This window comes from Protopterus annectens, chromosome 3.part1 (assembly GCF_019279795.1).
Source record: "Protopterus annectens isolate FY-2018-M chromosome 3.part1, PAN1.0, whole genome shotgun sequence".
In the NCBI taxonomy this organism is placed as follows: Eukaryota; Metazoa; Chordata; order Ceratodontiformes; family Protopteridae; genus Protopterus; species Protopterus annectens.
In genome coordinates, this window is record NC_056732.1 from 1,851,565,800 (window position 1) to 1,851,585,668 (window position 19,869).

At 38.9% G+C, this 19,869-nt stretch overlaps 1 protein-coding gene across 3 annotated transcripts in view; it reads left to right on the plus strand.

The window, feature by feature from the left end:
• LOC122798761 (zinc finger protein 300-like) overlaps positions 1–11,972 on the plus strand; it is a 282,364-nt gene extending 270,392 nt beyond the window's left edge. For all 3 annotated transcript variants that reach the window (XM_044067868.1, XM_044067869.1, XM_044067867.1), the window contains one exon: positions 8,307–11,972. In XM_044067868.1, the coding sequence (XP_043923803.1) occupies positions 8,307–9,034 (728 nt within the window). In that variant the 3' untranslated portion in view covers positions 9,035–11,972. The remainder of the gene's footprint in view (positions 1–8,306) is intronic.
• The last annotated feature ends 7,897 nt before the right edge of the window (positions 11,973–19,869 follow it).

Consider the following 19,869-nt stretch of genomic DNA (forward strand, 5'->3'; position numbering starts at 1 on the left):
ACGGCCAAACTGGAGGCTGAGCTCTCTCAACATAGGACTGGCAAGACCAGACAGGAGGAGAAGGTAACCACACACAATACATACCCAGTCACACATGGTACCATCACAACTTCAAATCATACACATACTCACACAAAGACATACTCGGAGGCTCTGATCAAAAATTTACCAAAACAGCAGAGGCCACCAAAGCAGACACCCAAACAACTACCACCTCACGACCCAACACATGCAACACATAGACCACGCATTCAGAGTGTCAAACAGTCACAGCCCTTAAGGCCAAACAAAATGCCAGACACACTTGTCATTGGTGATTCCATAGTCAGACACACTGACGTCCCGCTCATCAGACTGAGTAAGGAGAAGGTCACAGTAAGCTGCCTGTCGGGCGCTAGAATCCGCCACATAACGCAAGCACTCAGGTCTCTCAACAGCAGGTACAAGTACGACTCAGTCATTGTCCACGCTGGTGTCAACGACCTGAGACGTACCTCCTTGGACTACATGAAAAGGGACATCGAGGAGCTCTCTGATTATGTAGCCCAGGCAGGTATGACCCTGACCTTGAGCAGTATCCTACCTTCACCTAGAATGATGCCACAATACAGTGATAAGATGATCAGCTTTAATAATTGGCTTAAATTCTGGTGTTATTCAAAGGGGATCCAATGTCTGTCTGCCTGGGATGACATGCTGGACAAGCCACGCTGCTTCGCAAGGGACGGCTTGCACCTGTCACCCCTGGGCTTCAGGATATTGGCAAAGGCTCTTGCCACCCCCATAAAGCCTTTTTTAGGCAAGGCTCAAATTCTAAACCTACCACCCTAGAACACCAAAAAGGAAAAAAACTAAGGGTAATGCTGCTCAATGCCAGAAGTTTCAATCTCAAGATGCACGCACTCGAGGCCCTTCTCAATATGGAGAACATCGATGTCTGTGCTATGACAGAAACCTGGTTCAAGGCTCCTGAGAGCACCCCAGCACTAACAGGTTTCACCTCATATCATGCGTACCTCCCTCAAATTCCGGACAACACCAAGAAAGGAGGGGTGTCCATATTCATAAAGGACACCCACACCTCAAGGTTGGTGGCAACGCACGATGCATCGGAGACCATCCAGGTGCAATTAACCATAGGCAAGACTGCTCTGCAATTTGTAGCATGTTACAGGCCACCCTCTCAAACTCAGGAACCTCACATGGCCTTCCTGAAAACATTGGAGGGGATAAATGTATCTCCAAACACCATCATACTAGGTGACTTCAACTACCCTAATATAGACTGGGAACACTACTCAAGCCCGAACACTCTAACCCAAAGATTCCTGGAGTTCATAAACTCAAATGCCATGGAACAACTAGTCACCATCCCCACAAGAGGAGAAAACATACTTGATCTGATCATCACGAACATGGGATCAAAATGTTCGACACCGGAAGTATACCCCTCACTGGTGAGATCAGATCATAAACTAATCTCGCTGGAGGTCCTCATCCCGCCCCCACCTGAAACAAAAAAGACCACAGTGAAAAACTTCTCAAAAGCTGATTTCACACTTCTAAAAACTAGTGTGGTCTCCTTTAAGGCCCCTGAGCCAGTGGTAAACATTACTCAAACCGCTGAATCACTTACAAATGCCTTCTACCAGCACCTACAGGACTGCATGGATCAGGCAATCCCAAACAAAACTAAGACTCTCTGTACCAAAGGCAAGCATCCAGTCTGGTGGACCCCAGCCATAAACAAGCTCTACAACAAAAGGAGGAAGCTACTACAAGATAGAACAAAATCCTTGAAAGGTAAGACACCTTTGATCATTATAAGTAAAAAACTAAGAGCTCTCATAAAATCATCCAAGGCAAATTTTGAGAGAAAAATCGCCAAGGACTCTAAAGACAATCATAAGGCCTTCTTTAGCTATGTTAGAAACCTAGGAGGAAACTCCCAGATATGCTCAGAATTAGGTCAAAATGATGTGAAAATTGCTGAACCTACACACATTGCTAACATACTGGCTGACAGGTTCAGTGTAAACTTCTCCCCCCCCTCCCCCCCAAAAGGAGAGATATCTATTCCAGAGGATTGTAGCCCCCCAAACATCTCCAACGCCCAGGTGAGAACTGCCCTCACTAAGGCAAAAAACACAGCATCCATGGGACCGGATGGTGTCCCCGGCTGTGTGCTTCATGAACTCAACGAGGAATTAAACCCACAGTTAGGACAGCTGTTTAATCTTAGCCTCACCTCAGGATACGTACCCAAGGAGTGGCGCACGGTGACTGTGGTCCCACTTCATAATGGCGGTGCCTCCACAGACCCTGGAAATTACCGCCCCATTAGCTTGACAAGCCTTATCTGCAAAGCCATGGAGAGGATCATAATGGAACTCATAAATAAAGACATAGGGAACTTGCAGACTTTGGATCCAACCCAGTTTGGCTTTGTCAAAGGCAGATCCTGCCTCTTAAACTTGGTTGACTTTTTCGAGACAGTCACCAAGGCCATTGATGAGGAAAGGCAGTCCATACAGCCTACCTCGACCTGGCAAAGGCCTTCGACACAATACCCCACTCAGGTATCATCGAAAAACTCATCAGCTTGAATGTAAACCCATACATCACAAGATGGGTTGCAAACTGGCTAAGTGACAGAACCCACAGGGTCAGAGTTGCTGGAGCCATGTCAGACTCAAAGCCTGTCACAAGTGGTGTCCCACAGGGCTCAGTCCTGGGTCCACTCTTGTTCAGCATCTACTTTTCTGAAGTACAAGCAAACACAGGAGGGTTATGGCTGACAAAGTTTGCAGATGACTGCAAACTGGGCACCATAGTCGAAAACACATCTGACACAGATATCCTCCAGAAGGGCCTCACAGAAACGGATAACTGGTGCCAGAGCCATGGCCTGAAGTTAAACGCCAAAAAATGCATAGTCATACCCTTCGGGAAAAACAAGGTTACCCCTAGCTACCATATACGTGGCAATCCACTGAGCACAGAAAAAGTCATCAGGGATCTGGGGACCCAAGTTGACAGTAGCCTTTCGTTTGACACTCATGTTGCTAAAGTAGTTAGGAAAACCTTCTATATTGCCCACCTGATCATGAAGGGATTCACATCTAAATCAAGGGAGGTCATCGTCCCCCTGTACTCATCACTCATTAGACCTATGATTGAGTACAATGCCCCATTCGGAATGTATCTGACCAGACACCTGCTGCAGCTTGAAAGGCCCCAAAAGTTCCTCACCAAAAGGATAAAGGGTCTCAAAAATATGTCTTATGCTGCCCGACTGAAAGAACTCCAGCTCTATTCAGTCTCATACCGCTTGCTCAGAGGTGACCTGTGCCTGACATATAAGGCCATGTCAAACCCAGATTTGATGAATATGCTTCACCTCAAAAATCTAGATCCCTCAGAACCACAAGGGCGGAGACTTAAACCTTGACATGGTTATAAATAGAACGTGCTGGAGGGACAGATTCATCACCCAGAGACTCCTATGCTGTGGAACAAAATCCCGGTACATGTGAGGCAGAGCACCTCGCTGGCCTTGTTCAAGAGGAATCTTGACCAATGGATGGGAGATCGCAGATATACCCCAGGGATTACTTCAGTGTCACTGCTTGACAGAGGCACAGAAAAATGATAGGCATAGTTTTTATTCAAACTAAAGGGGTGGCGAAAGCCACATAACTATGGGCTAGGCTTATAAATGCCCTTGGGCAGATAGCCTAGTATGAACCTATGAACCTATGAACCTATATGATAGTGACAAGGGTGGTTGTAGTTGTAAAAATGGTGCCTGCCACAGGTAATATTTATTAACTTTGGGATTGTCTTAAGGTAATAAACAGGGAAGGGGGAGGGGAGAACAAGGGTGTGAGCAGGCAGTTCTTTGTACTGCTGCTAATGAGCCAAAGCAAAGACAAGTTTGTGTTTAAGAAACAATCACAACTGACCAAGGACTGCTCTGAAACTATAAGTCATTTCTTAAGCATTACTCAGGTGGAAAAACAGGATAACCTTCTATCAGTAGGCTACTGTGGTCTCAGTGTAAATTAACAAACGCACAATATTGATCAGTTATGGATACTGTTTGCTAATAGAAGGGAATAAGAGAGAAAATGGAAGATGAGTGAGTGTGTGTGTGTGTGTGGGGGGGGGGGGGGGGCTGCTTACAAGCCAAAGCAGAGTGCTCTCCAGGGGAAAATGAATATTGGCTCAAACAGGTAGACAGATACTCAAAGTTAACTTTAGCTGTTTGCAGACAGTTCAGACCCGGACTGCGCTTTTCTTATAAGAATGATAAAGGTGGTACCGCAGTTGAATACTTAAGAGTGGTGTTAGGTCTAGAAAAAGTACAGAGAGGAGTAAGCACTTTGAGATGGTCAAGATATATTAGAAAGATTACAAAAAAACAAACTGAGCAAGTAGCTACTGTATATGCAGGAAAATGTCTTGAATCAACAACTAGTATATGCAGATACTGAGCCAATTGGAAAAACATCTCAATGTAAATGAAAAACATTGGGTTTAATAATATAATCATTCAAGTGACATATTTCATCCTTCAAATGAAGGGTTCTAGACTGGTTAAATTCTATTAAGCATTGCATAGCCTTCAAACTACCTTTATTGTAAATCCCCACTAATTCATTATAAATACTATCTGTATAGTTAACACTGTCTGGAAATGTATATACCCTTATCCCTAAGGACACTTGTTCCAATTATGTACATCATTCAAGGTAGTAATTGTCATATTCAAGTGAAATTAGTTCAACTATCGTATTTTCCAAACTGAAAATCGAGGGCTTACAGTCGTGTTTGTTACCTCCCCACTGGAAACATTGGTACTTGGAGTGGGAATTACGTTATTTGAAAAGGGATTAGTGTACAGTCCATCAGAAAAATTATGTACCACATCAAAACTGTTAGAATGTTCTCCTGCAACAAGTGTGGAATCACTGGACCAAGTACCTTTCCTTGAAGAAGTCACTGTAGCTCTAGTGTTCCTTAAATTAAAACAAAAGGATTACTGGCCTCAAACAGTTGCCCTATGCAGCACGATTGAAAAAGCTAAGACTGTTCTCTGTTGCATACCGCTTTCTCAGAGGCGATCTCTGTCTAACGTACAAAGCCATGTCCAACCCAGAACTGTTGAACATGCTCCATCTTAGTAAAACCAAATCTACTCGAGCTACATGCTCTAGGGATATAAACCTCATTGCAGCAATGAATAGAACATGCTGGAGGGATAGATTCCCTTCGCAAGGACTTCCCTTACTATGGAACAGGGTCCCGATCTACATAAGACAGAGCCCCTCACTATCACTCTTCAAGAGGAACCTTGATGAGTGGATGGGTAACAGAAAGTTCACACCGGAGATCACACCAACAGCACTACTAGATAGGGGCCAAGGGTACTAGCTGCTAGTACAAGGGTCTAGGGAACTACTAAAGGGAAGGTGAATACTGCACAATGTGGCTGGGCTAATATATGCCTTCGGGCAGATAGCCCAGTACCAACCTACAACCTATAAGTCCTTGAAAAAGTTACCATGGAAGTAATACCTGGTAAAAACCAGACCGCTCTCCATTGCTAAACAAATTCACTTCGATGGTACCATTTGTACAGAGTTTTGGCTGCACCCCATTGCTGACCAAAAAAGTTTGACTTGGAATTTCTAAGGCTTGAGGAAGTGAATGAATGGTCAAATCCAAAGTGTGATTATTTTCACTGTTAGGAACTAACTGTCCCGAGGAGGGAAGGTTAATGAGTCACTTTTACCTTCTCCAGCCATAGCAAAAGAAGCCATATTGGTGAAAAAACATTACGAATTTACAAACAACCACCTCAAAGCAAACACACTGGTAACTAAAAAGCAACAACAAACTTTGCCGGTAGGCTGAAAAGCAAACAGCTGGTATCAGGGTTGGGACGGTGGCCTAATGGTTAAGGTGTTTGCCTTACAAACACAAGGTGCAGGGTTTGAGTCTCACAAGGGATAATTGGCTAGGCTTAAAATGACTTGCAAGGGCAGTTAGCTTAGTAGTAATCTATGAACCTCTGAGGCAAGAACTGCAAAAACACAATATTAGCTCTTTCATTCATTTTTAATGGACATGGAACTTCAACAGAAAACAAAATCAGTAACAAACTAATTAGTTTAAATACTACAGAAGGTCCTCATCCATTTATTCAATAACATAAGTCACACATCCATTCATAAAGATGGTAACTACATTTAAAGTGACATTACAACAAAATTTCACAAAACGTAACATCTTATGATAACATTAAAATTCTGGATAAATCATTAAGCCAACTTCAGTTTAAGAATACTCTTTAGATTAATATTTCCATTGAGCCCCGGAAAATGGTCCGACCTTAAAAATATCTGCCATGTAAATTCTTTAGTGTCCATGATATTGTTTCAACTAAAAACAAAACGTTCAGTGTTAACCTGTTCTAAAACACTAAAGTAAAATTTACAAAAATGCTTACACCCCAAACTATGCCTAGCCAAAGCATTACACGCATCTTTATTTTTAACTGCCTTCATATGTTCTCTAATCCTAAAACATAGTTCTCTGACACTTTCTCCCACATAAAATTGTGAGCAAGTGTCACAGCTGGCCAAATAAACAATTCAACAACTATGGCAGTTATATCTCCTTTGGCTATATATGTTTAATCAAGATGTTGAAAATAAAAATAACTTGTGTTACTAATACTTTTTTATGTACCAGCTGTAGACAATGTATCAACTGTTGTAGCCCCTAGTCTGTATTCTCTAATATAGTCTTTTGATCATAATAACTTCACATTCTAAATCTTTTTCAGTTTTTTTATGTATACTTTCCTCTTTGCAGTCTAGTATTTTTTTGGTATTTTGTATTTAAAAATGTTACCAAATCTAAAGATGTTTTGTCTCCTTTTTGAATCTTTGTTTTATTAATTTTGTTTTATAAGTGTTTGCCCTGTTCTTTAAATTTGTTTCTCGCCCATATTGAAAATTTGTCATATATAAAATTTTAGTGTCTCCCACAAAATACAGTTTATTCATTAAATCATTAACCTTAAAAATATTTAAATATTAAACATGTCTCTGATAGTGGCAGAAAGTAGCCTGAAATTAACCTATGACATTGTTTTTATTTTTTATTTTTATTTTTACTCTTATTTTTATTGTATAAGTTTTTGTATATTTTTTATCTTGTTAAGTAGTAGTTAGTGGAGCTTTTCTCCTCGGGCCTCCACTGAAAATGGACTTGTATCCAGTTGGACTAGCCCGGTTAACAAATGTAAAATAAATAAATAAATAAAAAGTAATGCCCAAACTAATATATCACTCGCATAACCTCTTTAAACTTCCTAACATACCCGCTCCCAATAAAAGCCCATGAACTTAGGGACAGAGCTATAATGTAATCATAGGTAATCATAGGTTCGTACTAGGATAACTGCCCTTGCGAGCCATTTTAAGCCTAGCCAATTATTCCTTGTGAGACTCAAACCCTGTACCTTGTGTTTGTAAGGCAAACACCTTAACCATTAGGCCACCCTCCCAACAATTTGCACAGCTAGGCTTATAAAGGCCCTAGTGCTCAGTAACCTAGTATATAACTATGAACTTGCAAACCTATGGATAAGCATCCTTACTATTCCATCAGAGGCGAAGTGTATGTTGTAGCAAAATTAAGACATGCAGTCTAGTTGTTTAATACTTATTAGCTCCTAAATATGCCAATTGCAACAGGAGATGTAAACCATCATAACCGTTTATCATCTCTAGCGTTACAGAGGATTTTAAATGATTAAATCCACTGTATTGGAAAGTAGTGGAGTTTATTACTTTTGAAATTTAAATCTAATATACCATTTTCTCTCATCGTGACCATAATTATACTAGCTTTTCACTGGTTCCTGGGTAGAGTTTTATGCCCAGGAACACCCATGATGCCCTTAAATGAAGTTGGGGCTAAATAGGAGGAATTTATTTTATAGGGAACTGTAAGATGGCAAGTGCAACAGATGAACTCTTGGAAACTCATTTGCAGAAATAAAAAAGCAGACGCCCATATGGCATTGTTTAGAAGGAGCAGTAAGGAGTAATAACAGTGTAGAGCTTTTGTGACATGCATTATTGTAATTTTTTTTGTAACAACAGTCCATTGTTTGTTCATTCATTTAGAAATTAAAAAAAGGCATTGTGAAAGGACACAGTAATAAAGTTACACTGTAAGCCTCATGGTAAGAAAACATGTTTTTACACACTGTTTTTTTTTCTTTTAAGTCAACAGGGATGCAGATTTCTCTGAGATCCAGAGTCTTCAGTCATCTCACGAGAAACCCCAGGATACTGAATTTAACAAAGCTATCTCAGATAAGATGTCAATCACAACGGAAAATGCAGTGCATTCTGAAACCAGACATAACTGTAAGGAAAGTGATGATGGATTTATTAAAAAAAACAAACAAACGCATCTACAAACTCCCATAGAAATGGCATGTAGTCAGCTTAATCACAACAGTATAATATTCAATATTAATGATTTAACTAATCAATTAAGTCACAGTGAGAAAATACAAAATAATACAATGGCATTACATGAACGGATATCTAATAAAAATAAGCTTTATAAATGTGTCACATGTGGCAAGAGTTTTACGGATAGAAAGACTATAACAGTACATATGATAATTCATACTAGTCAGAAGCCCTACAAATGTACCATGTGTAACAAGAGGTTTACACAGAGGAGTAATATGATATCTCATCAAAGGATCCACAGTGGACAGAAGCCCTACCAATGCAGTGTGTGCGGCAAGAGGTTTACACAGAGGAGTAATATGATATCTCATCAAAGTACCCACAGTGGACAGAAGCCCTACCAGTGCAGTGTGTGTGACAAGAGATTTGCATGGAAAAGGACTATGGTACATCATCAGCATATCCACACAGGACACAAACCTACAAATGTACCATTTGTGATAAGAGTTTTGCACATAGGAGTAATATGATATCTCATCAAAGGACCCACAGTGAACAGAAGCCCTACAAATGCAGTGTATGTGACAAGAGGTTTACACAGAGGACTTCTATAATATCTCATCAAAGTACCCACAGTGGAGAGAAGCCCTATCAATGCGGTGTATGTGACAAGAGGTTTGCATGGAAAAGGACTATGGTACTTCATCAGTATATTCACACAGGACACAACCCTACAAATGCACCATGTGTGATAAGAGTTTTGCACAGAAGAGTCAGCTGGTAAGTCATCAGAGTACCCACACAGGGCAGAAAAAACTACAAATGTGCCACATGTGGTAAGGGTTTTACGAAGAGGAGTAGTATGTATAGGCATCAGAATACCCACAGGGGGCAGAAACCCTATATGTGCACCATGTGTGGCAAGACTTTTACACGGAAGGATTACATGCTAAAACACCAACATATGCACACTAGAGAGAAGCCCTACAAATGTACCATATGTGACAAGAGTTTTGTACGGAAGAGTCAGATGGTAAGTCATCAGAGTACCCACACTGGACAGAAAAACTATAAATGCGCCATATGTGGTAAGAGTTTTAGGGACAAGAGTAATATGTACAGGCATCAGAATGCCCACACAGGCAAAAACCCTATAAGTGCACTTTGTGTGACAAGACTTTTAGACAGAAGGGTAACATGGTAAAACACCAACTTATACACACTGGAGAGAGTCCCTATAAATGCACCCTTTGTGACAAGAGTTTTGTACAGAAGAATCAGATGGTAAGTCATCAGCGTACCCACACTGAACATAAAAACTACAAATGTGCCACATGTGGTAAAAGTTTTAGGCAGAAGGGCAGTATGTATAGGCATCAGAATACACACACGGGGAAGAAGCCCTATAAGTGTACCACGTGTGACAAGAGTTTTACACAGAAGTCCAGTATGAAACGCCATCAGCATATCCACACCGGCCAGAAACCCTATAAATGTGCTATGTGTTACAAGACTTTCAGCCAGGCATGTACTTTGAAAAGACATCAGAGGATCCACCATGGACAAAAAAAGTAAATTCTAATACAGTGGGTATGAGTTGGAATGAAGACTGTTACTCAGGTAAAGTTAAGAAAGGGTCCCAACTGAAAAATACAAGGCGCACTCACTGTGTACAAGATCTGGTTAAACGTATTAAAATCCATGCACCGTTATTTAATGGTGAGAATAAAATTATCATAGGTGCACTTTGAAATTACTGACACCAGTCTGGATAACAGTGGGGCAACAGTCTCTTACTTAAAAAAAGTGAACCTGTATATCACCCTAAGAAATATTATTCAATAAATTGTCTTCCAACAACAACAACATATAAACTATATGCAGGAATTGATGCAGGCCAAGTATATAGTCGTCTAGATAAAATTAGATCATGACATTAGAACAGAAGAGGAGGAAAAGAGATCCCTGTTGAACTAAGGATCATCTTTAGTTAAACAAAGCCATAATAGAGACTTGTAAAAAGAACAGACATCTCAGTATGGCATGGATAGACTACAAAAAAAGCATTTAATGGTATTCCTCACTCATGGGTTATAGAATACTTACAAATCTACAAGAGTCACTACACAGTTATAAGTTACATTGCAATTACTATAAAAAAGTGGCAAACCACTTTGAAATTGAACCGTAAAAATGGGAGAAATTGCTCTCTAAGGTGTAAAAATCTGTTAAGCTGTTTACTTAGCTTAGGTTATGGATTCAGTCTGACTGCAAGAAAATCTTCTTGTCAAAAGACATGTCCCCTGCCTTTTGTGGATTATCTAAGAATGAATTGCTCATATGACAAGTTCAGCCACAAGTCATTACAATGTTTAAAGATGTAATAAGAATGTAATTATGTATCAACAAATATGCTAAAGCAACATTTATAGCAGGAAATGTGAATAAACCAGAAAATATAAACCTTGTGAAAGAATGAGGTATAAAAAATTGCACAAGAGAGAATATATAGATATGTAGGAACAGATGAAGGGGCAGCAGTACAGCATGAACAGATGTGAACAAAGCTTAGTAAGAAATATTTTAGAAGATTGAAACTTATACTATAAACTTCTTTGATATCTAGGTATAAGCTTCAAGCTCTAAATCAACCTGCATTCCCTGCACTAACTTACAGCTTTGATATGATGAACTGGGCTCTGAAAAAGCGCTAAATATGTATGATAGGAAAACAAGAAAACTGCTTTATACTCATCAAATGATATGCAAGAACTATTGTTTGGTATGAATATATATCCCTTGGTCTGGATGAGGCATGGGGTCTCTCTAAAATTTGCCTCGTGTATAGATTGTTGTTTGAGGATTGCATATAAATTCATTAACATCATCTGAGCCAGACTTATTAAAATGTCTATACCATGAAGAAAACAAGTCTAAGATGACATATTTGCTCTAGTTAGTAAATGCTGTTAAGAAAAGTGAGGATATCAAATGAGAAATGGACAAATCAGGTCAAAGTAAAAAGTGTTAAAAAAAGGAAGAATATAAAGAATGTGATCAGGAAAAAAGGAGAAAATAGAAAACCCGGACTTATAGTGGAATAAATAGAAAACCCAGACTTATAGTGGAATTTACTTACAGAAAACTACTGGGACAGAGGCACAGGGAACTAATCTAAGGGGGCGGCAAAAGCCAACACATTCTGGCTAGGCCTACCTATGGAACAAACACAAAGGCAAGGCAAATTCAAACCAGAAGATTAAATGTTAATAAGGCAGGTCAACTTAATTGACTATATAGTCAGTGTTACACAAAATACATAAAAAGGATAGGCTATACAGACAAAGGTTTTGCAGTACATAAATGAAACAGTTGCTCATCTTGTTGCAAGTTCTGTGATACACTTGTTTGTGTCTTTTGGCTTTTCTTGGTTAGGGGTCTCCACAGTGGAACTCCAGTCCGCTAATAATTGGCAGTGGATTTTTACAGTGCTGAGTTGCCAGCCTGACGCCCAACCTTCAAAGAAGGCACACCCATTCACTCACGCACTTACCTGCATGTCTTTTAAAATCACTCAACCGCGGGGAGGACATGCAGACTCTACACAGAAGGCATTCCAGCCGAGAATTGAATGGCAGAACCTCTTGCTGTGAGGCGACAATGCTAACTACTGCATCACTGCGGCGCAAGTTGTGATGCACTAATATCTGAAATGTTATATACTAAAAGACTTAATGTGGCAAGGTTATTACACTGGAGACTGTGCAAGCAGTATAACATACAAGTAGTTGAGTGGCATTGGAAATCTGAACCACAAAGGATTACCTAGAAATTCAGAACTAATGTTCATGTGCGATCATCTAATAACAGCTTAGATGTTTGAACCAAGAAAACCAGATACTGTAGTTAGTAGTCAGTATAAAGGATAAAAGCAGCATTGATTTTGAAAATTGCTATACTCAGTGACTAGTACCTTAAGAACTGAAAATTTTAAAGTTATAAAATATCAAGGCATGTAGGCAGAAATTATGGCAATATGGAAAATAACATACAAAGAGACAAAGTCATAAAATACCAATATTTGCAAGCAGAAGCAAGAACAACATGGAAGAAAGATATCCAGATGGTTTGTGTAGCAACAGGAGCAACAGGACCAATAAATCCTACATTAATCCACTACCCATATGTGTACCCCATATGAATTACAGAAGGAGAAAATACTAATAAATACTACATAAATATGCTACCTATATGTGTACCTGTATGAATTACAAAAGGAGGAAATTCTGAGCGTTTTGCAGGTGCTGAGAACAGCATCTTGGCTTGACATCAAATAATGAAACAGTACTAATTTCATGAATTCTAATTATACTCTGATTTAGGAGGGTCCATACCACCCATGGTATTAGAAACACAAAAGATTTGGAGAAATTAAAGAGAGTCCATGGATGTGCGTGTGTGTGTGTGTGTGTGGGCAGGATGAAATAGTGCAGAAAAGGAAAATGAAGTTAGTTTGAAATTAATTAATGTTCACACTATGGTGCATGCCTTAAAATACTGGAATTGTTGTTTACTGAATTCTGCCAACACAAAACTGAAGTATGCTACTGTTTATATCATGGAAAAGATGAAACCAAAAGGATAAGTTGTGTGCATTTGTAAGATTTGGAGAAATTAAAGAGAGTCCATGGATGTGCGCGCGCGCGTGTGTGTGTGTGTGTGTGTGTGTGTGTGTGTGTGTGTGTGTGTGTGTGTGTGTGTGTGTGTGTGTGAGTGTGTGTGTGGGCAGGATGAAATAGTGCAGAAAAGGAAAATGAAGTTAGTTTGAAATTAATTAATGTTCAGACTATGGTGCATGCCTTAAAATACTGGAATTGTTGTTTACTGAATTCTGCCAACACAAAACTGAAGTATGCTAATGTTTATATCATGGAAAAGATGAAACCAAAAGTATAAGTTGTGTGCATTTGTTTCATGACAAAAAATGTCCATATCTAGCATAGGTACTACATAGGCACTGGACTAAGGTTGTTAATGTAACTGGAGCAAAATTCGTTATTAGTGGCATAAATCTACCATGGCATTAGACCCTGATCCTAGCAATGTCATTCTGATGGAAGAAATTATGTTTTGATGTTAACATGCAGTGAACCTAAACTTCCCCAATAGAAAATACACTACTAAATAATAATGGGGGGGCTGTGAAAATCATTTCATTTGATAAAAAATGTCAAGAATTAAAGAAATTTTAAATAATTTAAGACCTTTAACTGAAAAGTATTTAGCCAAAACAACAGCAATACAGATAGAGAAAACTGGAGTAGAAGTTCTTAGAAATCAGATGCAACAGAATTATTTAACCCCCAAAAGGGGAATTATGAAATTGAGAATACAATCAGATTTGATATGCTGTAGTAGATATGAAGAAAAGGAAGTTATGATAACTGTTATGCTTGCAGAAACATCAGAGATATATACATAGGAGCAAAAACTGACAGACATGGTAACAGTAAAACAACTCAACAGTATAATGTACTGACAAATATGCACTTCAGTAACCCAGACAGGAGGTGAATTCAAACTAAAGTGGTAGCCCAGCTGAGACATGGAGGATCTGAAGTAGAGTGTTAGATACAAACACCATCCCAGTGTGTCAGTTCCTTAACACAGCTACATGATCTAGGAGTGACAGGTGAACTAAAATGATACAACAGTAACAGAAACCAAAATCTTTCACAGAATAATATTTCAGAAACTTCATCTGTAGAGTTATTTGAAAACCAAAAAGTAGTTCTGCAGAAATGGAATATAATGTATCTATCCACCTATCTCTCTCTCTATATATATATATATAAATATATATATATATATATATATATATATATATATATATATATATATATATATAAAGAGAAAATCACACACTTATATTCTTTGTCTAACAGAATGATGTTCATTTAAATAACTGTGCACACCCCACATATCTACTGATGCAATGAATGAATGAATAAAAAATTTCTTGAGTAATAGCCACAATAATGTATCTGAGGATGTTGCTGTAAGATGTGTACAGTGCAGCCAACACCTTGAAAAGTGTTTTGACTAATTTGAGATTGCCTTGAACAAGTGCAATTAATAAAAGAGTGAAAACTCCTAAATAGCATCATTTGTGAATACTGAAAAAAATCACAAGAAAAAAACTTTACCTCCCAAAGGCCTTTATGGGGGGCTGCAACCAGCCCTGCGGCCATGTTGCTTATATATACCAACTCTACAGGGAAAGGAGAAATCCTTGTTATACTAGCAATTCATCATTCTGGGAAAAAAGCAACTGAAGACATTAATGAGTATCAGATACTAATACATCAAAACAAAACTGGTATTCAGTGAAATCCATTGTATACCCCCACACCCATGGACATGACCACTAGTTAGAGCCACTATGCACACATCTGAAAAATACAGTGAATAAATACATCAAAAGCCATAATAATATATTTCATATTGTTACTTTTAGATGCATATATTGCAACCTTCTACATACATGCATAAGTGAAAACACACACACATGTGCCCACCAGTTGCAGTCACTTTAATTGCAGCCTAAGATAAAATGGAGCCATAGGCTTTTTTTTCTCCTCTTCTGCTTCAGCTGTTTCTTCCATCCTGTCAAAATACCCTAATTTACCAAGATTGTACTGTAGTAACTGTGGAGAAAATAACCAAGGTAAGCTTTGGGATTTGGATACTGCTATGACAACTCAGAAGCCATGGGGTTCTAGATAATGTGAGGTTCATTTTACACCTTTTGTCAACTTTTAATTCTTTTTTCCTGAATCTTTTCAACATATGTTGTCTGACCAACACTACATTTCAATAATGCCAGAGTTTATATTCGGATTAAGCCAGAAGCCACGATGTTTCAGATGCTTTGAGTGGATTTTACAACCTTTTGATACAGTGCTAGCCTAAAAATCATCACAACTTTTTATTTCTAGGAAAAAAAAATATTCTAAGATTTAATGATCAAAGCTGACAAAAATAGTAGTTGCAAATAAATAGAGAAGGCAAATGGTCATGGGGATACATAATTCTTATCTGGGAATAGTATCTGTCCCCCAAAAAGAAAAGACAGCCATATTCTGTGTACCCTTCTGGTGCTAGATTGAAATAGCATAATATATACATATATATATATATATATATATATATATAATATGAATGGGTCCACTGACAAATCTCAATTTCAAAACTTGTCAATGGAGATCGCTGTACAGTGCAGAATGAGAACTTTACCATTATCTTCACTGTGGTGCGATCTCAGAGTTGGTATATTTAAGTAGCAGAGAGTGGGGGGGGGGGCAGCAAAAACTTGACTTCAGATGTTTTCGCATTTTTTTTTTTTGATATTTCAAAACTTCGATCCTCTAGGCTTTGGTAATCAGAGGTTTGAAGTTTTGAAATTTTGAGATTTGATAGTGGACCTAGATATGTTATATTAATACATATAGGTTTAAAGGTTCCTAGATTAGTACTAAGCTAACTGCCCTTGCGAGCCATTTTAAGCCTAGCCAATTATCCTTTGTGAGACTCAAACCCTGCACCTTGTGTTTGTAAGACAAACACCTTACCCATTAGGCCACCTGTATAGGTCCTGATGTAAACATCAGTGCCCCATAACATGCTCTGGCAAAAAAGCGCAACTACAACATAGACTGCTGACACCTTCTTGCTATAAATACACGGAAACCTGTAATACTGACAGTTTCAGATAGCGTACAATGCAGTCTTGCTACTGCAAAAAAATGTAAGTAGACTGGTGTTTACAGTCAGTAGTCCTGGAGGTAGGCGAATATGTCCTTTACCTGTGAAATGAGAAATCTTGAAGTTATTCTATATTATTGGCATGGGCTGCAGGGGGGCTTACCCCCTATGTTTACATATAAACTCATCCTCCAAAGTAAACTTCAAGTCCAAACTGGCCACATCTGCTAGAAAAAATCAAAAGGCCTTCTTCACACATGTCTACAACATCAAAGGAAGCACCCAGATCTGTTCAGAATTGTTGGTCAATGACACCACATATACAAATGCCATAGATAAAGCAAACTTGCTGGCCAACAGACTCAGTGAAAACTTCACCCCTCTGTCTCCCCCATCAGTAAATCAGGACATCCCCAGTACCTGCCCCCTTCCCCTTATATCTAGGGAACAGGTCATCCCTGCTCTCTCAAAGGCAAAGCATACAGCCTCCGTGGGACCCAATAACATCCCAGGCTGCCTACTACATGAACCCAGGCAGGAAATTGCAGCACCCTTAGGTGCCTATTCAACAAAATCCTGAGTATTGGCTTCATCCCAGCTGAGTGGAGGACAGCCACTGTCATTCCTTTCCACAAAGGTGGAGCATCCCTCCATCTGGAAAATTATACACCCATCAGCCTAACTAGCCTGATCTGCAAGGCCTGGTCTGTGACATCAACAGGACTTGGGACAGATTTATGTCCCAGAAACTCCCCCGTCTGTGGAACAGACTCCATCTCCACATCAAGCACACTACCTCTTTACTCCTTTTTAAGTTCAGCCTGGATATCTGGATGGGGAAAAAGAAAATACACCCCTGGTATAATACCCATGTCCCTGCTGGATAGGGGCATTGGGTGCTGACTTGTTTAAACATGGGCTAAACACTTCGCTAGACTTATAAGGGCCTCAGGACCAATAGCCTAGTAACCTCCTATGATCCTATGCATTTCTACCCCATTCCAAAAAGACAGTCACCTTCTATGTACCCTACTGTCGTCAAACTAGAGTGAAAGTGAAAGAGCAGATGGCCACAATATCATATATCAACTTAGTTTTGTCAAGCATACATATATAGCATGCCTTCATACTTTACTCACAAACAGTAGCCACCTGTATACACTTCTGTTTGACAGTGAGGAAAGTAAACCAGAAATGATTATCACAGTAATGTATTCCAAGTTGTGGCTGCTAGACAATATACTGCCCCCCCCCCCCAGATAAACTACAGCAAGCGTCTTTAAAAAAAAATTGAGGTTTGAATGGGAGAAATTGTAAAGGAATAATAACCAAATGTTCTACATTTCCCTGCAAACTATAGCAACCATCAGTGCACACCTCTGAGCACAGCCTATTTTATACTAGATAGGACTGCATATTAAGCCTGTGTTAAATTCCAGTTATGCATCCAAGGTTCTGAGGGATGCCAGATCCCCAACAGTTCTGAGAGTCCAAATCCTCTATGATGCATTTTATCCCTTACATTTGAAAAATAATTACTTGTTGACTGTTCTTATTTACTGCTATCCAAAAAGTTATTTATGTAGATGTTACCTCTGTGTGTGTGTTCATGGGGTAAAACCGTTAATATTATTTTAACATAGATGCACGTGTACACACACTCGAATGTGCACACACACACACACACACACACACACTCTGCAGTTAAACAAAAACTGGAGGAATAATGAACCTATATGCATATCTTTGGAGTGTTGGAGAATACCAGACACTTATAAACTTTAGAAAAAAAGAGCTGCAAAATATCAAAACTACCCTCTCCACCATTGTGTTAATGATCATTTACTTTTTGCTTTTGTTTACTAGGTTTAGTCATAAACCCTTTTTTAATGGATGCCTAGAAGAAATGCTCCAGAATATTACAACCATTTCTAAAGAGACATTCAGTTATATACTTTAACAATCACACACATATATTTGCTAATTAGATTACATTCTTATCAAATAAAAGAAACTGTTACAGTCTAAATGTAATTATGCATTTACTATATGTTGAAGAATGAGCAATTGAAGAGGTGTATTAGTGGGGTTCTCAAACAGATAATATATTTTGTGATTAGAAATTCAAAGAAATGGAACAAATGTAAAGAAGATGGTAGGATAGAAAATGGGGGCATGTAGTGATTATAAATTAAAAGAAATGGTAATGAAGTAAGGAACTCAAGAGGGAAGAGAATGTAAATATTGCTTTTAAGAAGTGTCATTAGTTGGTTTAGGAACATGCTTCCCTATTGTATTCCTAGGTCAATTACTTAAAACTACTTTCATTCTCTTGGAAAAGGTTTACCTATGTACCTGCAGCCCATACTTGTGTTGATTTCCCTATAGAACTGGTGGTCCTTTTCATGACACTGTAATAGATAAGTAGTACAACATTTCTAGTTATTAGGAAGATACTGTAATACACTCACTTAGAATTGACTGAGCTTGGTTTTCCTGATTTTTTTTTTGGCAGCTGCCTAGTCTGTTTGTGTTTTTGGCTCGTCCCACTTCATTCAGGCTTACTCATCTCCCCTACCCCATTCCCAACCACCCCTGATGTAATTCCTTTATAGCTAAACCTGCTTTGCTTTGCCTCCACACTAGCCAATAGACACTCCTCTCCTCTACTTATACCCCACATCACCATTAACTGTAATGCCCACTCCCCACCCCTCCTGACCCTTACCTGCTTTTAACTCTTTCAGTCACTCACTTTATAAAACTCCTTCAATCAATCCTGATTTTTTCTACTTACCTTAAAAATTGTTACCCTTTAATTCTTTCTGACCTAAAACTAAATGATGACTATACCTTTTAAAACTATACTTCTCTCTAATTCTTTCCTCAGCTCTAAGCACTTACTGTACTCCTCACCTGCATACCAACCCATATCCCACACTATCTTATCCCACTACCCACCATACAAATAACTACTCCACCATATTGCCCCCTGTCTCTTTAACCATGCCACTATATCATTTCACAAGTTCAAAGTATTGTACATACCAAATGCCCAACCTCTCATCAAAACAATCAAGTTATTTTGCAAATATTTCTTCCTACGAATTCTTTAAAGCACAGTACTACTCTTATTTGTTGATATTCATCCCAAACAAGGCCATTGCCAACAGAACTCTTAACCATACTTATACAGCACCCCCCCTTTCCAGCTGCCTCACAAATAACTCATTACAATCACAAGCCTCCAAATATCTATTTTTGTCAATTAATATACAAAGCATTGTTGATAAAAGCAGCCTTCTTCACACCTCGATTTCTCAATATAGTCCAGATATACTTGCCTTATCTGAGACATGGGTAAAACCTCATATTACAAACTGTGAAATTCTCCCCCCCAGTTATAATATTGCTCAACTGGATAGAAGTAAAAAAAGGGCAGAGGGGTAGCTATACTTTACTCTGACCAGTGCTCTCTCTCTCTCTCCCACCTCTCAATAGCTATCCCTGATTTTTGCCCTGCCAAAATACTTATAGCAACCTGTAAGCTAATTCAACACAAAAAACTTGTCATTGCAGCAATCTACATACTTTCAGGTAA